Below are 17,843 nucleotides of genomic sequence, written 5' to 3' on the forward strand. Positions count from 1 at the left end.
TGCATATAAATACATAAGGTACATTGTAAACGCTGTTTTTGCTCAAAAAAAAGCGTAAAGGCCATTCCACCAGCATCAAGGTGTACTCAAATTTGGGATTGTTCGAATCTCTAGTATTAAAACCTTAAGTTACTACGCGTCATAGTGACGTCAGTGTGAATAAGGACTAAAAAAGGATGAGGTACAGAACATGGGCACACAGCCAATGGGAGCTATACAAATGTAATGTAATAGCTAGCTGGTGCATCATTTCAGGAACTTTTCTTTTACAACATACATCTTCACACACAGTCTCTACCCCTTCCAGGCTTACTTGCTTCTGCCCACATGCTCTTGTGTCTTCACCACAACCCAACATCGTTACTTAACTTTTCTGCTTGTTGACGCCTTGGAACTCACGCTTGGGAAACTCTCCTTGTCTCATCTTCCCTGTTCCTTCTTGAGTTGTTACCTCTCTGGCTTGTGTACCTGGGGATGTACTACTAGGTGTCCTGTCTAAGGACCCATCTCCAAAGTATAACTCTTTATTTCTGTCCTTTTCCATTGTCTCTACTCCGGATCTCACTATCCATTGCCTCGGTCATCCGTCAGGGACATCCACGTCATGTGACTGTGGGTCTGCTTTTACTGCAGGCAGAGTCCTATCTGACGTTCTTATAGGAAACTGTTTGTCCCTACACTTTGACGCCTGTTACTCTGGGCTAGTCTCCAACATTAACCCTAACTCTCCTTGCTATCTGGCAAACTACAATGCCATCAGTAATCACGAATGTTACAATACACATTACACATAAAAATACATTTGTCTTCAAGGGGGGAATGTCCATCTGCTTACATTGATACCTTACATTAAATTACCATCTTTTAAGCTTAACAGTCATTCTCAACTAAGCCATTCATGTCCAAGATGGGAATATCAATGTTCTAGTCCTGACCACAGGAGGTGAGGCCAGTAAACTCATTTCTATGAGATTTAGAGATAGAATAGTGCAATCCTTTTTCTGGAGCCATATCTCATTTGGCTGGCCCTTGAACTCTGATATTTCCATCTCAGTCATTTCAGCTTTAATGGGTATGACCCTTCAAATGGATGTGCTTATTTTTATTCTTCAGTAGTTCACCGGTCCCTATCAATATGTCTTTGGAATGTAGAAGGAAATCAGAGAACCCAGAGGAACCCCACGCAAACAAGGGGAGAACATACAAACTTCTTGCAGATGTTGTCATTAGTGGGATTTGTGCAACTGAGGCACAATACCGCCCTTAGCTTACACCCTCTAAATCAGCTTATACCAAACATTTGTTAGTGGTTTTCGAACATTGAAAGCTATAGGGGTTGTTCAGTTGAAAATGTTTTAAACAATAGGGTTGCAGAGGTTTCAAATAACAAACAGAGCTATTGCCAGTTTAATGTAAAAAAGGGGGAGAAGCCAGCGCTGCTTGTGGTTAGAACGCAATACATAAAGTGCATATGTACATATTAATTTCTAACTGTATTTCAAAATGAGACATTTAGCAAACAACTGATCAATCATTTGCCACGCCAAGGCAATCTCATATGGGGCAGTCCGACTCTACGTTTTTTATATTCGCTGTGCCATTGCGGCCTCCTATATGTATTAAAAGCAAGACCATATTAAATTAATATTAGGGTTGCAGAGGATTCAAATAACAAACAGAGCTACTGCCGGATAATGCTCCTCTGGTCTGTGGTCTGCAGTAGTAATGTTACATCTACTTTACTTGTTACCACTGCTGTCAATCAGGACTTAGCAGCTACGCTGATGTAGAACCCAGTTGAGTGGTTAGACATGATGTCACAGCTGCAGCTGACCGACACAGACCAAAGCTACGGAAACTTTGGGCTTTTGGAGAGTTTTTTTAGACCTCTGCAACCTTATTGTACAATAACATTTTAAAATGAACAATACTCAAGTCATGAAAGGGTTATAACTTATATACAAAATAGCTTATATGTGAATGACAATTTTGTGGTTCTCATGACGACAAAGTCATTGTGCCATGATCAATTTTTCAAACAGTCTGAATCCTTCTGTAGAAACGAGTTACAAAAGTCAAGTAATGAAAGACAGTTAAGTGTGGCCTGAAATGAAGACTGTCAAACTAAAAGCAAGTATTTGATATGTATTACCTTCTACAGATTCATAACACTGCTAGAATTATGAAAGTAATGTCTCATGCATCTAACTCCTCCCTATTCACACACCCAAAATAAAAGAAGAAGAACCAGACCAGTCATTGCAGTGATCATTTATTAGCTTTCTGCCTGTGATCGTCGCAGATGTCGCTGCAGTGAGAAACATCTGAGTTTGCTTGTAGATCGCACAGAGGTATGTACCCAGTTGTAGACATTTACATTTGATTGTCTTCTAGAGGAACCTAATCAAAGAGGGTAAGATTGTAGACTTGAGAAAGGGCCATAATAAACATGCAATTAGTTACTACTCAGATATGATATCACATAAAATAGTAACAAGGGAAGAAAACAGAGACAGGAAACAAAGATAGAGAATGGGTGAATTACATTAGTTTTCTTTATAAAACTAGTCTTCAAGATGAGACCATATCAGCAATGTTCATACAAATTCAAAGCTGAAATCCTTTTAACCCCTTCATGCCACGGCCAATTTTCATTTTTTTTTTTGCTTTTCCTCCCTTTCTTGTAAGAGCCATCATTTTTTTTATTTTTCTGTCCACATAGTCATCTGAGGGCTTGTTTTTTTGTGGGAAAAGTTAATTCATTGTGGCATGTAATGCACTGGAAAGCAGGTAAAAAAAATTCCAAGTGCATTGAAATTGCAAAAAAAAAAAGTGCAATTCCGAAATTATTTTGGGTTTTTTTTATTTACAATGTTCAATATATAGCAAATGGTAAATGATTTTCCAGGTCAGTATGAGTACACAGACACCAAACATGTATATTTTCTTTTTTTAAAAATTAAGAAATTTGCAAAAAAAAATGTTGCTTATGTTCCCATTTTCTGAGACTTATAATATTTCCAATTTTCAGGATATGGGGCTGTGTGAGGCCTTATTTTTTGCTCCATAACCTGAAATTTTTACTGATACCATTTTGGGGTATATACAATGTTTTGATCGCCTTTTATTGCAATGTTGCAGCATCCAAAATTAACATAATTCTGGCATTTTGACTTTTTTCTTGTTACACCGTTACCAATTGGATTAATTTATTTAATATTTTGACAGATCGGACTTTTACAAATGCAGCAATAGCAAATATGTGCATTTTTTTATCATTGTTTAATTTTTAATGGGACAAAGCATTCAAACATTTGCATTTTTCTTAATTTTTTCATTTTTTTAAACTTTTTTTGCATGTTCTACTATAATAAATAGCCTATATAACATACAACACATCTAACATCAATATACATACAATACACAAAACAAATGTCTATTTACAGCTTTAATTATATTAATTAAACAAATTCAGAAGAAGGGATTGTAGAAAGGATTAAAATGCATGATTAAGGTGTTACCATAAATATGCAAAATAAAATAGTATTCAAAATTCCAAAAAAAATCATGATGAAGTACTGACATATTTGTGTCTGTCAAATTAATTACCTTGAATGTCCCAATGTGTAAACATGTTGATAAAGTGACTAGTGCTGAAAAGATTATAATAAAATATGACTAAATAAAGAAACATAAAAAAAATAAAAAATCAATTAGCCATGATAATAAGTGGTCAAATAAAACACAGTGTTATGAAGTAAACTGACGAGCTACACTCAGGATAATGAAAGTAATAAAATTCACTGCCGTAGACATGATAAACCCACAAATCAGGGAAAGGCATGCAATGCATAAATAGGCATAAGAAAAAAGTCAGTACATCAACAACAGTACAAATCTCACATCATGAGTGTGCCTAATGAACATTTCGCCTCCTGGTATTAAAGGTACTTGGAATTATTACTGCTTCTATTTACACATTGGACAAATTTGGAGCTTTATTCAAAGCAGAAAGCTTTAAGAATTGACATATTGCATTTTTCTCCATGCTGAAACATGGATTCCCAGGCATGGTTTCCTGTTAAAATCAATAATAATAATAATAACAGAATTTTTTACTTTTAGAGCGCCAACATATTCTACAGCACTTTTAGAGGAGACTTGTACAGACAATAGAGACATTACAGAATAACACATGACTCAGATACCAAAAGGAGTGAGGGCCCTGCTTGCAAGCTTACAATCTATGAGGACATAGGGGAGGCACGAAAGGGAAATAATACAATGTGCTATTCATGTAAGAGTCCAGCCATAATATACTACATGGGGTGTGCACATAACGCTGCATGAACCGGTAGAGGCATCGTTGGTGTAGCAGTTGGAAAGGAATAAGATCCTGGCTGCTGCATTCAGGATAGATAGGCATGGGGAGAGTTTAGTAAGAGGAGACCAATTAATAGACAGTTGCAATAGTCCAGACAAGAATGAATAAGAGTTACAGCAAGAGTTTTTGCCTAGTCAAAGGTAAGAAAAGATCATATTCTAGAGATGGTTTTGAGGTCTGGGGACATGAGTGAGCGAGTGATCGGTTGTGGTGAGTGAAGGAAAGATCTGAATCAAATTTGACAAAAACATGGTAGAACTACACATAGGTTACTGGAGGAAGAAGTTCAGTTTATGACAGATTCAGTTTTATATAGAGGGAGGACATAATGTTAGAGACAGTGGTAAGACAATCACTGGTATTTTGTAGTAATGCAGGGATGATGTGTATAATTGGGTATCATCAGCATAGAGATGGTTTGTCCAATACGGCAGTGTTTAAGGAGAAAAGGAGGGGGCCTAGGATGGAAACTTGAGGAAACCCTGACTGTAAGGGGAAAAGGAGAGGAAGAAGAACCAGCAAAATATACAGTGAAGGGGCGGTCAGATAGGTAGGATGAGAATCAAGAGAGAACAGTGTTCTTGCGGCTGATAGAGCATACCATAGCGAGGAGAAGCTGATGATCCAAAGTGTTGAATGCTGCAGAGAAATCCAGGAAAATCAGCAGGGAGTAATGATCTTTAGATTTAGCTGTTAGTAGATTACGAAAACTACACTTACTAAAGTATCTAGTGGTTTGTAAAGAGCGGAAACCAGATTGTAAGGGGTCAAGAAGACAGTAGTCAGAGAGATAGTGGATTAGATTTGAATGGACCAAATGCTCCAGGAGTTTAGAGGTATATGGAAGATTGGAGACAGGTCTCCAGTTAGCAGCACATGTCTGGTCAAGGGATTTTTTTTAAATAATGGATGTATTATGGCATTTTTAAATGAGGAAGGAAAAAGAACAGATGGGAGAGATTAAATATTTTAGTTAAGTGAGTGGTGAAAGCCAGGAAAAAGGACTGTGGGACATGTGAGGGAATAAGGTCACTGGGGCAGGTAGTAGGGCGAGAAGATGCAAGGAGCCTGGTTATTTCTTCTTGCGTGACTGGTTCAAAGACAGAAACTGAGCTAGATGCAAGTAGAGTAATGCAAGTGAGTGGAGAATGCATAAAGTTATAGGATTGGGAGAAAATGTCTTGTCAGATATGGTCAATTTTTTCTTTGAAATAATTGGCTAAATCATCAGCGCTGAAGTCGGTGGTGGGGGCCTGCAGTCTTGGATTGAGGAGAGAGTGAGAAGTGTCAAACAGTCGTTAAATTATTCGATATTGAGGTGATAAGGGTGTTAAAGTAGGCTTATTTGAAGAGGTGTTTTAAGCTCAAATTCATAATGGATGAAATCTTCGGACAGAATAAATATTAGTCACAATCATTAAGCGCACCTGCAGCGCCACAGGAGAAAACGTGTTTGCAGCATGTGCCAGGGTTGTCACTGTCTGTGTTGAGGTGTTATATTGTTTCAGTGCAGAGTCAGGACACGAGAGGGAGGAGATTGGGGTCAACGATGACTGCAATATCTTCACAAGTTTCTGGGTGTTAATGGCATGTATATTTCTATAAGGCTAAGTTCACACGTAGCGGAACTCCCTCTGAAGTTACCACGGGAATTCCGGAATTCCATTCCGTGGGAAAATCGCATTTTAAGTTCCCGTGATTTTCCCGTGGAAAAACTAGTGATTTGCAAGCGTAATTAGCTTGCAGAATGCTAGCATTTTCCAAGTGATCTGTAGCATTGCTTGGAGAGCTGATTGACAGATTGGTCACACTCGTCAAACATAGTGTTTGACTAGTGTGACCAACTTTTTACTATTGAGGCTGCCTATGCAGCATCAGTAGTAAAAAGATCTAATGTTAAAAATAATTAAAAAATAAAAAATCGGGTTATATTCACCTTCCGATGTCCCTCGCAGCGTCCCCAGGCCTCCGCGATGCTCCAGAAGGTCCCCTTCCCAGTGATGCATTGTGGCAATGACCTTTGATGACGTTGCGGTCTCGCAGACCACTACAGTTTTGCGAGACAGCGATGACAGCAAAGGTCATTATCGCAATTCCTCACTGGGAACGGGACCTGCCGCGTGTATCGCTGAAGCCTGGGGACGGTGCACGGGACATTGGAAGGTGAATATAACCCGATTTTTTTATTTTAATTTTTTTTACAGGGATATGGTACCCACAGCCCGGAGGACAGTCTCCTCTCCTCTGGACCATGGGTACTATCCGCAAATGTTCTGCTTACTTTTCGTATGGTGGGCACAGCCACATGCGGAAAGTAAGCAGAACAATGCATTCCTATGTGGGCGGAATTGCCGCGATTCCGCAAAATAATGAGCATGCTGCGTATTTTTCCGCGATGCTATTCCACCATGGGAAAATACGCAGCATTAGCACAGCATTGCGGAATCCCATAAGATTGCATGGGATGCTTTTTTGCGTTTTCGCGGCAAAATCGCACGTTAAAAACCGCAGCGAAAATGCAAAAAAACCGCGACGTGTGAACGCAGCCTAAGTGTGGAAAGTGGGGGTGTCCTGACCAAGTTTGACAGTTCTTGAGAGAGAATGAGAAAAGATTGTGGTCAGAGAAGGGAATAGGAGGGTTAGTAAAGTTATACACTGAGCAGAGTCAGGAGAAGACTAGGTCCAGCGTATTTCCGTCTTCATGCATAGGAGAATTAGAAAGCTGTGAAAGGCCAAAGGAGGAAGTTAACGATAAAAGGTGGGAGTCAGATGAGAAGAGAGAATCACCAATGGGGATGTTAAAGTCCCTCATAGTGAGAGTGGGGATGTCACAGGATCGCAAGTTTGGAAGCCAGGTGGCAAAGTGATCCAGGAACTAATAGAAGGGGGACTGGAGGGAGATACACAGCCGCCATTCGCAAGGAGAAAGGCTAGTTGAGTCTGACAATATGGACCTAAAAATAAGGGAAGATAAGGGATAGTGATGGGGGATGACCTGAAAAAACATTCTGTTGAAAGGAGCTGACCAATACTTCCACCTGATCTGTTGTCATATCTCTGGATATAAGAAAAATGTAGGCCACCAGATGAGAGAACAGCAGCAGCGGTGATGTTCGTCTGCTGGATCCAGGTTTCAGCAAGCGCTAGAAGGTTAAGGTAATTTGAAAAGGAAAAAGTAATGGATGTAGGAGAGTTTGTTGCACGCTGACCGTGCATGCCTGAGGGCACAATTAAAAGAGACAGAAGGCATTTAAGGAATATCAATGAGATTTACAAGGTTTCTGAGTGTAGCAGGGAAGGAGTTAGTTTTCTTATAACAAGAAGTGTGTAGTTTCCACAATCAGTGATGGTTTTTGGAGCCTTGTCATCTGCTGGTATAGGTTCACTGTGTTTCATCAATACCAAAGTCAGCGCAGCCATCAACCAGGAAATTTTTAGAGCACTTCATGCTACCCTCTGTCAATAAGCTTTTAGGAGAAGGAATTGTCATTCTCCTGCAGGACTTGGCAACTGTCCACACTGCCAAAAGTACCAATACCTGGTTTAAAAACAACAGTGTTAAGAATGAGTCACCGGAGGAGGGAAAAACAAGAACACAGGCTAAGTCCAGAAAACCGGAGAGGTTGGTAGCTAGCGGATTGCAGACCCCTGAACCTATTCACCACAACTAACAGTAGCCGTGGGGGGTTCCTATGATGCCCTAGACCCCTCGTCACAGCCGGAGAGCTAAATAAGCCTAAAGAAAGAAAGGGGAAATCTAAACTGCCCCAGAGCAGACCCCAAAGCAATAGACAGCCCCCAACATGTATTGTCAGTGAAAAACAGATGAAAACACAAACACAGACAGAAAGACAGGCTGAGCAAATGATGGGGCCCAACTAACTAGATAGGACAGGACAGAAAAGATGCTGGCTGCAATCCGCGAAAAAACCCTGTCAAAAATAAATAATGTCTAACACGTCTGATAGAAAAGGCCCTGAAGTCACTAGACTTCAAAATCACTATATCAGCACTCAGGTATATTCTGAAGACAGAGCAAAGAGATCAACTGATCAGTGACAAAAATGGAGTTCAGCCCGTCCCAACCAGGGCAGGCTGAAAACAAACACTAAGTAAGCAGACAATATCTCATGGAAAAATAGCAGAGAAAAAACTTAGCTTTTAGTAGACAGGAACCAACTGGATACCAGAGCTCAGAGCAGAAAGGATCACCAGCAACCCTGCAGGGCGTCGGCTGACTTATATCCACTCAGAAATTCCGGATGTCCAATCAAACTCCACCTGATCCGATGACAGGTCCTTCCCATCCAGATCAATTTCACTACCTCCTTTCACCAGCAGAGGGAGTTCATCAGACATCAGAGGTGAAGGGGAAAATGAACTCATAACAGAACCTCCCCCTTGAGGAGGGGTCACCGAACCTTCATCCGCGTCACCAGGGCGATCAGGATGGGCCCGATGAAAAGCACGGACCAACCTTTCGGCATGAATATTGGATGCAGGGACCCAAGAATTATCCTCCTGGCCATAACCCTTCCATTTAACCAAATACTGGAGTCTCCGTCTAGCCAGACGAGAATCCAGTATCTTCTCAACCTCATATTCCACATTACCTTCAACCAATACAGGGTCAGGAGGTGCCACCACAGGAACTACTGGCTCAACAAACCTCTTTAACAGAGACTTATGAAACACGTTATGGATCTTGAATGTAGCAGGAAGAGCCAATCGAAAAGAGACTGGATTAAGAATCTCCAAAATCTTATAAGGTCCAATAAATCTAGGTTTAAACTTTGGAGAAGCCATCTTCATAGAGATATTCTTTGATGACAAACAAACCATATCACCCACCTTAAACCGGGGACCAATGGTCCTATGCCGGTTGGAAAACCGCTGGGCCCTTTTCTGGGAGAGAGACAACTTATCCACCACTTGGTCCCAGATCTGGTGCATTCTCTCCACCACAGTGTCAACACCTGGGCAGGCAGAAGACTCCACCACCCTTGAAGAGAATCGAGGATGAAACCCAAAGTTACAAAAAAAAGGTGACATCAAAGTGGCCGAACTAGCTCTATTATTTAAAGCAAATTCAGCCAAGGGCAAAAATGAAACCCAATCATCCTGATCAGCAGAAATAAAACATCTCAAATACGACTCCAAAGTCTGGTTTGTTCTCTCCGTCTGCCCATTGGTCTGAGGGTGAAATGCAGAGGAGAAGGACAACTGAATTACCAGCTTGGAACAGAAAGTCCTCCAAAATCTAGAAACAAACTGAACTCCTCTGTCAGATACAATGTTCTCTGGAATCCCGTGCAAGCGAACCACCTGTTGCAAAAACAAGGGCACCAACTCTGAGGAAGATGGCAACTTAGGGAGTGGTACAAGATGGACTATCTTAGAGAATCTATCACAAATCACCCAAATAACAGTCATTCTCTGAGAGACAGGCATAACAGAGATAAAATCCATAGAAATATGAGTCCATGGCCTCCTGGGCACCGGCAAAGGCATCAACAACCCACTAGAGCGAGAACAAGGTTTAGTCCGGGAGCAAGTCCCACAGGACTGCACAAAGTTCCTGACATCACGAGACAAGGCGGGCCACCAAAAAGACCGACTCACCAAATCTCTAGTACCAAAAATACCTGTATGACCAGCCAATGCGGAGCAATGTGGGACAACGCTCAGGTTTGTCCTCCTGAAACTCTTCCAGAGCACGTCTCAAATCGGGCGAGATGGCAGAAAGAACTACCCCCTCATGTTATGAGTTCATTTTCTCCTGCACCTCTGATGTCTGAGGAATTTCCTCTGCTGATGAAAGGAGGTGGTGAAAGTGATCTGGATGGAAGGAACCTATCATCAGAGCAGATAGAAGATGATTGGACATCCGGAAATACTAAGTGGATATAAGCCAGCCGACGCCCTGCAGGGTTGCTGGTGATCCTTCAGCTCTGAGCGCTTGTATCCTGTTCAAGTTTCTGTCTGCTAAAAGCTAAGTGTGGCTCTGCTATTTTTCCTTGAGATATTGTCTGCTTACTTAGTGTTTGTTTTCATCCTGCCCTGGTTTGGATGGGCTGAACTCCATTTTTGTCACTGATCAGTAGTTCTTTTTGCTCTGTCTTCAGAATATACCTGAGTGCTGACATAGTGATTTTGAAGTCTAGTGACTTCAGGGCCTCTTTTTATCAGACGTGTTGGACATGATTTTGATAGGGTTTTTTGCGGATCGCAGCCAGCATCTTTTCTGTCCTGTCCTATCTAGTTAGTTGGGCCCCATCGTTTGCTCAGCCTGTCTTTCTGTCTGTGTTTGTGCTTTCATCTGTTTTCACTGACAATACATGTTGGGGGCTGTCTATTGCTTTGGGGTCTGCTTTGGGGCAGTTTAGATTTCCCCTTTCTTTCTTTAGGCTTATGTAGTCCTCCGGCTGTGACGAGGGGCCTAGGTCATCGTAGGAGCCCCCCATGGCTACTGTTAGTTGTGATGTACAGGATTAGGGGTCTGCAATCCGCTAGTCACCAACCTCTCTGGCTTTCTGGACTTAGCCTTTGTTTTTGTTTTTTCCTCCTCCGGTGACTCAATCATAACAGAATCACCAGCCATACCACAGATTCTAGGGTACTCAATAGCAGGAAGGAATTGTAAAAAAAAAAAAAAAAGGTGTCAGAATTTTCTGTGTATATTTTTTCCTCTATTTCTCTGAGGCCGTAGGGGGAATTTTTTCTCAATGGAGATTGAGCAATTGTCTAATCGTGTGGAGCAGCTTACTGCTGAAGTGCGGGGAATTTCTGCCTATCTTGCTCATTCACATGCTGCTGAACCAAAGATCCCTACTCCTGATGTGTTTTTTGGGGATCGGTCTAAATTTTTTGAATTTTAAAAATAATTGTAAATTATTTTTTGCTTTGAGGCCTAACTCGTCAGGGAGCTCTGCGCAGCAGGTTAGAATTGTCATCTCTTTGCTGCGCGGCGATCCCCAGGATTGGGCGTTTTCTTTGAAACCTGATGATCCTATCCTGACTAATGTGAACGCATTTTTCCAAGCCTTGGGGTTGTTGTATGATGAACCTAATGCTATTGATCAGGCTGTAAAGGCCCTGTTGGCATTGAGCCAGGGTCGGGATTCTGCAGAGTTGTACTGTCAAAAATTCCAAAAGTGGGCGGTCCTTACTACCTGGAATGATGGTGCTTTGGCAGCCCTCTTTCGGAAGGGTTTGTCAGAAACTGTAAAAGATACCATGTTGGGATTTCCTGTTCCCTCTGGTCTTGACGATTCTATGTCATTAGCCATTCAGGTTGATCGGCATTTGCGTGAACGCAAAACTGCACGAGAGGTGTTGCCACCTGTTGAACAAATGTCTGAACCTATGCAATGTGATAGAGTTTTGTCTAGGGGGCAACATCAGGAGTTCAGAAGGCGTAATAAGCTGTGTTTTTTTTGTGGAGATGCCTCTCATATGATTTCTGTCTGCCCTAAACGAGAGAAACGTTTTGCACATACATTTGCTGTGGGTGGTGTTCAACCTAAGTTTCTTCTAGCAATTACTCTGATCTGCTCCTTGTCCACATTTTCCGCCAAGGCCTTTGTGGATTCCGGAGCTGCTCTGAACCTGATGGACTTGGATTTTGCTAAACGTTGTGGGTTTCCTATGACACCTCTGCGAACACCTATCCCTTTGAGGGGTATTGATGCTACTCCTTTGGCGAGGAATAAACCTCAGTTTTGGACTCTGGTGGTAATGCGGGTCGCCCCAGACCATCAAGAAAGTTGTAGATTTTTGGTGTTACATAATTTGCATGATGCCATTGTTTTGGGGTTTCCCTGGTTGCAAATCCATAATCCAGTTTTAGATTGGAAATCTTTGTCTGTGGTGAGTTGGGGTTGTCGGTGCGCCCTTGGCGACGCTCCTGTTTTCTCCACCTCTCCCCAGTCGCATGATGTTCCTGACTATTTGATTTACATGCTTTTGCATATTTCCCATAAGGGATGGGGGCATTGCTCTAGATCACTGCGTTGAGAAACATGTGATGGTGTCTCCGCAGTGTTGGATGTTGATCTCCATGAGGTCACTCATCCTTATGTTCATAGCCTTTCACTAGGCATTGCTCCTACTAGCCAGTTTCCTACTCCACACTGATGAGGGGCAATACCCCGAAACAGCTGTCTGTGGATGGATACCATGTTTTGGCATAGGTGGTTTCCTTCATTGGAGACTGCCCTTCCCGTGGTTGTTCCTTCCCGGGGAAAGACCTGGCTAGTCATTGCTTGCGTTGAGAAACATGTGATGGTGTCTCCGCGGCTGTTGATTTACATGCTTTTGCATATTTCCCATAAGGGATGGGGGCATTGCTCTAGATCACTGCGTTGAGAAACATGTGATGGTGTCTCCGCAGTGTTGGATGTTGATCTCCATGAGGTCACTCATCCTTATGTTCATAGTTCCTGACTATTTGGCTGATTTTTATGATGTATTTAGTGAGAATGAGTCTGCATCTTTGCCTCCTCATAGGAGTTATGACTGTGCAATTGAGCTGAGCCCTGGGTGTAAGTTTCCCAAGGGTCAACTTTTCAATTTATCTGTACCCGAGAACGAGGCTATGCGATCCTATATTAAGGAGGCGTTGGAGAAGGGTCATATTAGACCATCCTCTTCGCCCTTAGGTGCTGGGTTTTTTTTCGTGGACAAGAAAGATGGTTCATTGAGGCCTTGTATTGACTATCGTTCCCTCAACAAGATTACTGTTAAATATCAGTATCCGTTACCCCTGATTTCTGATCTATTCTCCAGAGTTAAAGGTGCTTGCTGGTTTACCAAGCTTGACCTCAGGGGGCGTATAATCTTATTCGCATTAAGAATGGGGATGAATGGAAGACGGCGTTTAATACTCCGTAGGGACATTTTGAGTACCTGGTGATGCCTTTTGGGCTCACTAATGCCCCTTCTGTCTTCCAATCCTTCATGAATGATATTTTCTGGGACTTTGTGGATAAGTTTTTGATCATCTATCTGGATGATATTTAGATTTTTTCCAGGGATTGGGATTCTCATGTGGAACATGTTCGGACTGTATTCCGGATTTTGAGGGAGAATTCCCTGTATGTTAAGGGATCAAAATGTCTTTTTGGGGTACAGAGGATTTCATTTTTGGGATTTGTTTTGTCCCCGTCAACTATTGAAATGGACCCGGCCAAGGTACAGGCCATTTACGATTGGGTTCAGCCCACTTCTTTGAAGGCCCTCCAGAAGTTTTTGGGTTTTGCTAATTTTTATCGTAAATTTTTAGCTAATTTTTCTGGTATTGCCAAACCATTGACTGATTTGACTAAGAAGGGTGCTGATGTGCTGAATTGGTCTCCGGAGGCTGTTTCTTCCTTTCAGGAGCTGAAGCGAAGATTCACTTCTGCTCCGGTTTTGCGGCAACCTGATGTCTCACTCCCGTTTCAGGTAGAGGTGGACGCTTCTGAGATTGGTGCAGGAGCTGTTTTGTCCCAAAAAGATCCTGTAACATCTAAGATGAATCCCTGTGCTTCCTTTTCCCGAAAGTTCTCCCCATCTGAACGTAACTATGATGTGGGGAATCGGGAACTGTTAGCCATGAAATGGGCATTTGAGGAGTGGAGACATTGGTTGGAGGGAGCTAGGCATCAAGTCGTGGTCCTTACTGACCACAAGAATTTGATCTACCTTGAGACGGCCAAACGCTTGAATCCTAGACAGGCTAGGTGGGCCTTGTTTTTCACACGTTTTGATTTTGTGGTTTCTTTTCTTCCGGGCACTAAGAATGTCAAGGCTGACGCCCTCTCTAGGAGTTTCTTTGCTGATTCTCCTGTTGTGACCAAGCCTGCTACCATCTTGGGTGAGGGGGTGGTTCTTTCTGCCATCTAGCCCGATTTGAGACGTGCTCTGGAAGAGTTTCAGGAGGACAAACCTGAGCATTGTCCCATTGGAAAATTGTATGTTCCTGACCAGTGGAGGAAGAGAGTGATGTCTGAGGTTCATTGCTCCGCATTGGCTGGTCATCCAGGTATTTTTGGTACTAGAGATTTGGTGAGTCGGTCTTTTTGGTGGCCCGCCTTGTCTCGTGATGTCAGGAATTTTGTGCAGTCCTGTAGGATGTGCTCTTGGTCTAAACCTTGTTCTCGCTCCAGTGGGTTGTTGATGCCTTTGCCGGTGCCCAGGAGGCCATGGACCCATATTTCAATGGATTTTATCTCTGATATGCCTGACTCTCAGAGAATGACTGTGATTTGGGTGATTTGTGATAGATTCTCTAAGATGGTCCATCTTGTACCACTCTCTAAGTTGCCATCTTCTTCAGAGTTGGTGCCCTTGTTTTTGCAACAGGTGGTTCGCTTGCATGGGATTCCAGAGAACATTGTATCTGACAGAGGAGTTCAGTTTGTCTCTAGATTTTGGAGGACTTTTTGTTCCAAGCTGGGAATTCAGCTGTCCTTCTCCTTTGCGTTTCACCCTCAGACCAATGGGCAGACGGAGAGAACAAACCAGACTTTGGAGTCGTATTTGAGATGTTTTATTTCTGCTGATCAAGATGACTGGGTTTCATTTTTGCCCTTGGCCGAATTTGCTTTAAATAATAGAGCTAGTTCGGCCACTTTGATGTCACCTTTTTTTTGTAACTTTGGGTTTCATCCTCGATTCTCTTCAGGGCAGGTAGAGCCTTCTGCCTGCCCAGGTGAACTCATAACACAACAGTATCACTGTGCTTGATTGGCCAGCAAACTCACCTGACCTTAACCCCACAGAGAATCTATGGGGTATTGTCAAGAGGAAGATGAGAGACATCAGACCCAACAATGCAGATGAGTTGAAGGCTGCTATCAAAGCAACCTGGGTTTCCATAGCACCTCAGCAGTGCCACAGGCTGATTGCCTCCATGCCACGCCGCATTGATACAGTAATTGATGCAAAAGGAGTCCCGACCAAGTATTGACTGCATTTACTAAACATACACTTCAGTAGGCCAACATTTTAGATTTTAAAAATAATTTTTTCGAGATGGTGTTATAGAGGATTCTAATTTATTAAGATAATGACGTTTGAGTTTTCATTCGCTGTAAGCCACAATCATCAACATTAACAGAAATAAACACTTGAAATAAATCACTCTGTTTGTAATTACTCTATAATGGAGTTTCACTTTTTGTATTTAAAAACTGAAATAAGTTAACTTTTTGATGATATTCTAATTTTGTGAGATTCATCTGTGCCATTAATACATGCTGCACAGTTTGAAATAAGGGTCCAGGCTTTAAAAGGGATGAATTCAATAGATGAATGAAATATATATACCACTAATATATGCTGCCCAGATTAAAATGAGGGTTCATGCTTTAAATGGGATGAATGCAATACCGTAGATGAATGAAATATATACTGTATCTGTATGAAGAAGAAAGAGATGAGTGTTAGATTCATGCCATGTTTGCCATGATCAAAACGGGGCTTATTCACATTATCGTTTTCTATACAGATTTTGAAACAGAATCTGTACCAACATCCTCATCAAAAGACTGTCTGAACATATCTTATTAACTCAAACTTCAGAAATTGATGCACAGTAATTATTAATGTCAGAGAGTATAAAAGTAAGTCAATGGAACTTTTGCTGTATTCAAGTCACATAGTTTGTGACACTTAGCAATACAGCCTGTAATAATATACAGTATATGTTTACGTTTTCTCTGGAACCATAGAAGTCAGTGGAAGGTGGACACCATCAATCTTCTTTATCATCATGGAGGAGGAAAAGTAATCTGATTTAATCTTATGTATTACATGTTCTATCATTTTGTGTTGTATTTCATTTGTCAGATATTGAAGTACAATGATGTGGGTTCCAAGTATCACTTTCCTTCTATTAACCCTGTCCACTATTTGTTATGGAGAAAACCCTGGGGCCAAGATTCTAATTACAGAACAAGGCCTACAAAAAGGTATCAGTAAAATTGATATAATTAGTTACCGTACTTAATATTAACTAACTGTAATAATTTGTGACACATATACAGTATATACGGTGTATATATATGTATATATGTATACATATATGAATATATACAGTATATATATATACATACAGTTGAAACCAGAAATTTACATACACTATATAAAAATACACATATGCATGTTTTTCTCAATATCTGACATGACATAAGAACAAACCTTTCCCATTTTATTATTAATATTTGTCAAAAGACAGAATAATGAGAGAGAGAGAATGTTTTAAGGCATTTTTATTACTTACTGCAAAATTAACAGTTCACATACACAAAGATTATTATGCCTTTAAACAAGTCTAGACAGCCCATATGATGATGTCATGTGTTTGGAAGCTTCTAATAGGTTTTTTGGCAACATCTGAGTTAATTAGAGACACACCTGTGGATGTATTTTAATGCACACCTGAAACACACTGCTTCTTTGCATAGAATCATGTGAAAGTCTCAAGAAACCAGCCAAGATATCAGGAAGAGAATTTTGGACTTGCACAAATCTGGATCCTCCTTTGGTACAATTTCAAATTACCTGATGGTGCCTCGTTCATCTGTACAAACAATTATACTCAAGTACAAACAAGATGAGAATGTCCAGTCATCATACCACTCAGGAAGGACACAGGTTTTGTGTCCCAGAGGTGAACGTGCTTTGGTCCAACATGTGCACCCAATGACAAAAGCAAAAGACCTTGTGAAGATGATGGCAGTGGCTGGTAAGATTGTGTGAATGTCCACAATGAAATAAGTGCTGTATTCACATAAGCAGAAAAGACACTCTGCAGGAAGAAGCCATTACGCCAAAAGAAACATAAAAAGACAGATTAATGATTGCAAATGCACATGTGAACAAAGACTTTAATTTTTGAAGACATGTCCTGTGGTCTGATGAAACTAAAATTTAACTTTTTGGGCATAATGACCATCGTTACATTTGGAGGAAAAAGTGAGAAACTTGGAAGCCTAAGAACACCATCCCAACAGTGAAACACAGGGGTAGCAGCATCAAGTTGTTTGGTTGTTTTGCTGCAGGGGGGACTGGTGCACTTCACACAATAGATGGCATCATGAGAAAAAAGAAACTTATATGGCAATATTGAAGCAACATCTCAAGACATCAGTCAGGAAGTTAAAGCTTGGGTGGAAATGGGTCTGCCAAATGGCAATGACAAGAAGCATACTGACAAAATGGTAACAAAATGGCTTAAAGATAACAAAGTCAATGTTTTGGAGGGGCCATCACAAAGCCCTGATCTCAATACTATTGAAAATTTATGGGCAAAACTGAAAGGGCAAGTGTAAGCAAGGCATCCTACAAACCTGGATCAGTTACATCAGTTTTGTAAGGAGGAACGGGCCCAAATTCCGATCAACTATTGTGAGAAGCTTGTGGAAAGATATCCCAAACGTTTGACCCAAGTCATTCTGTTTAAGGGCAATGGTAC

At 41.3% G+C, this 17,843-nt stretch overlaps 1 protein-coding gene across 1 annotated transcript in view; it reads left to right on the forward strand.

The window, feature by feature from the left end:
* The first annotated feature begins 2,248 nt into the window (after positions 1-2,248).
* LOC141059045 (BPI fold-containing family C protein-like) overlaps positions 2,249-17,843 on the forward strand; it is a 68,559-nt gene continuing 52,964 nt past the window's right edge. Inside the window, exons 1-2 of the mRNA XM_073555255.1 lie at positions 2,249-2,351; positions 16,217-16,338. Coding sequence (XP_073411356.1) covers positions 16,230-16,338 — 109 coding nt within the window. The 5' untranslated portion in view covers positions 2,249-2,351; positions 16,217-16,229. The remainder of the gene's footprint in view (positions 2,352-16,216; positions 16,339-17,843) is intronic.

Source organism: Dendrobates tinctorius, unplaced genomic scaffold (assembly GCF_039654945.1).
Source record: "Dendrobates tinctorius isolate UK_male_01 unplaced genomic scaffold, ASM3965494v1 ptg000223l, whole genome shotgun sequence".
Classification (NCBI taxonomy): Eukaryota; Metazoa; Chordata; class Amphibia; order Anura; family Dendrobatidae; genus Dendrobates; species Dendrobates tinctorius.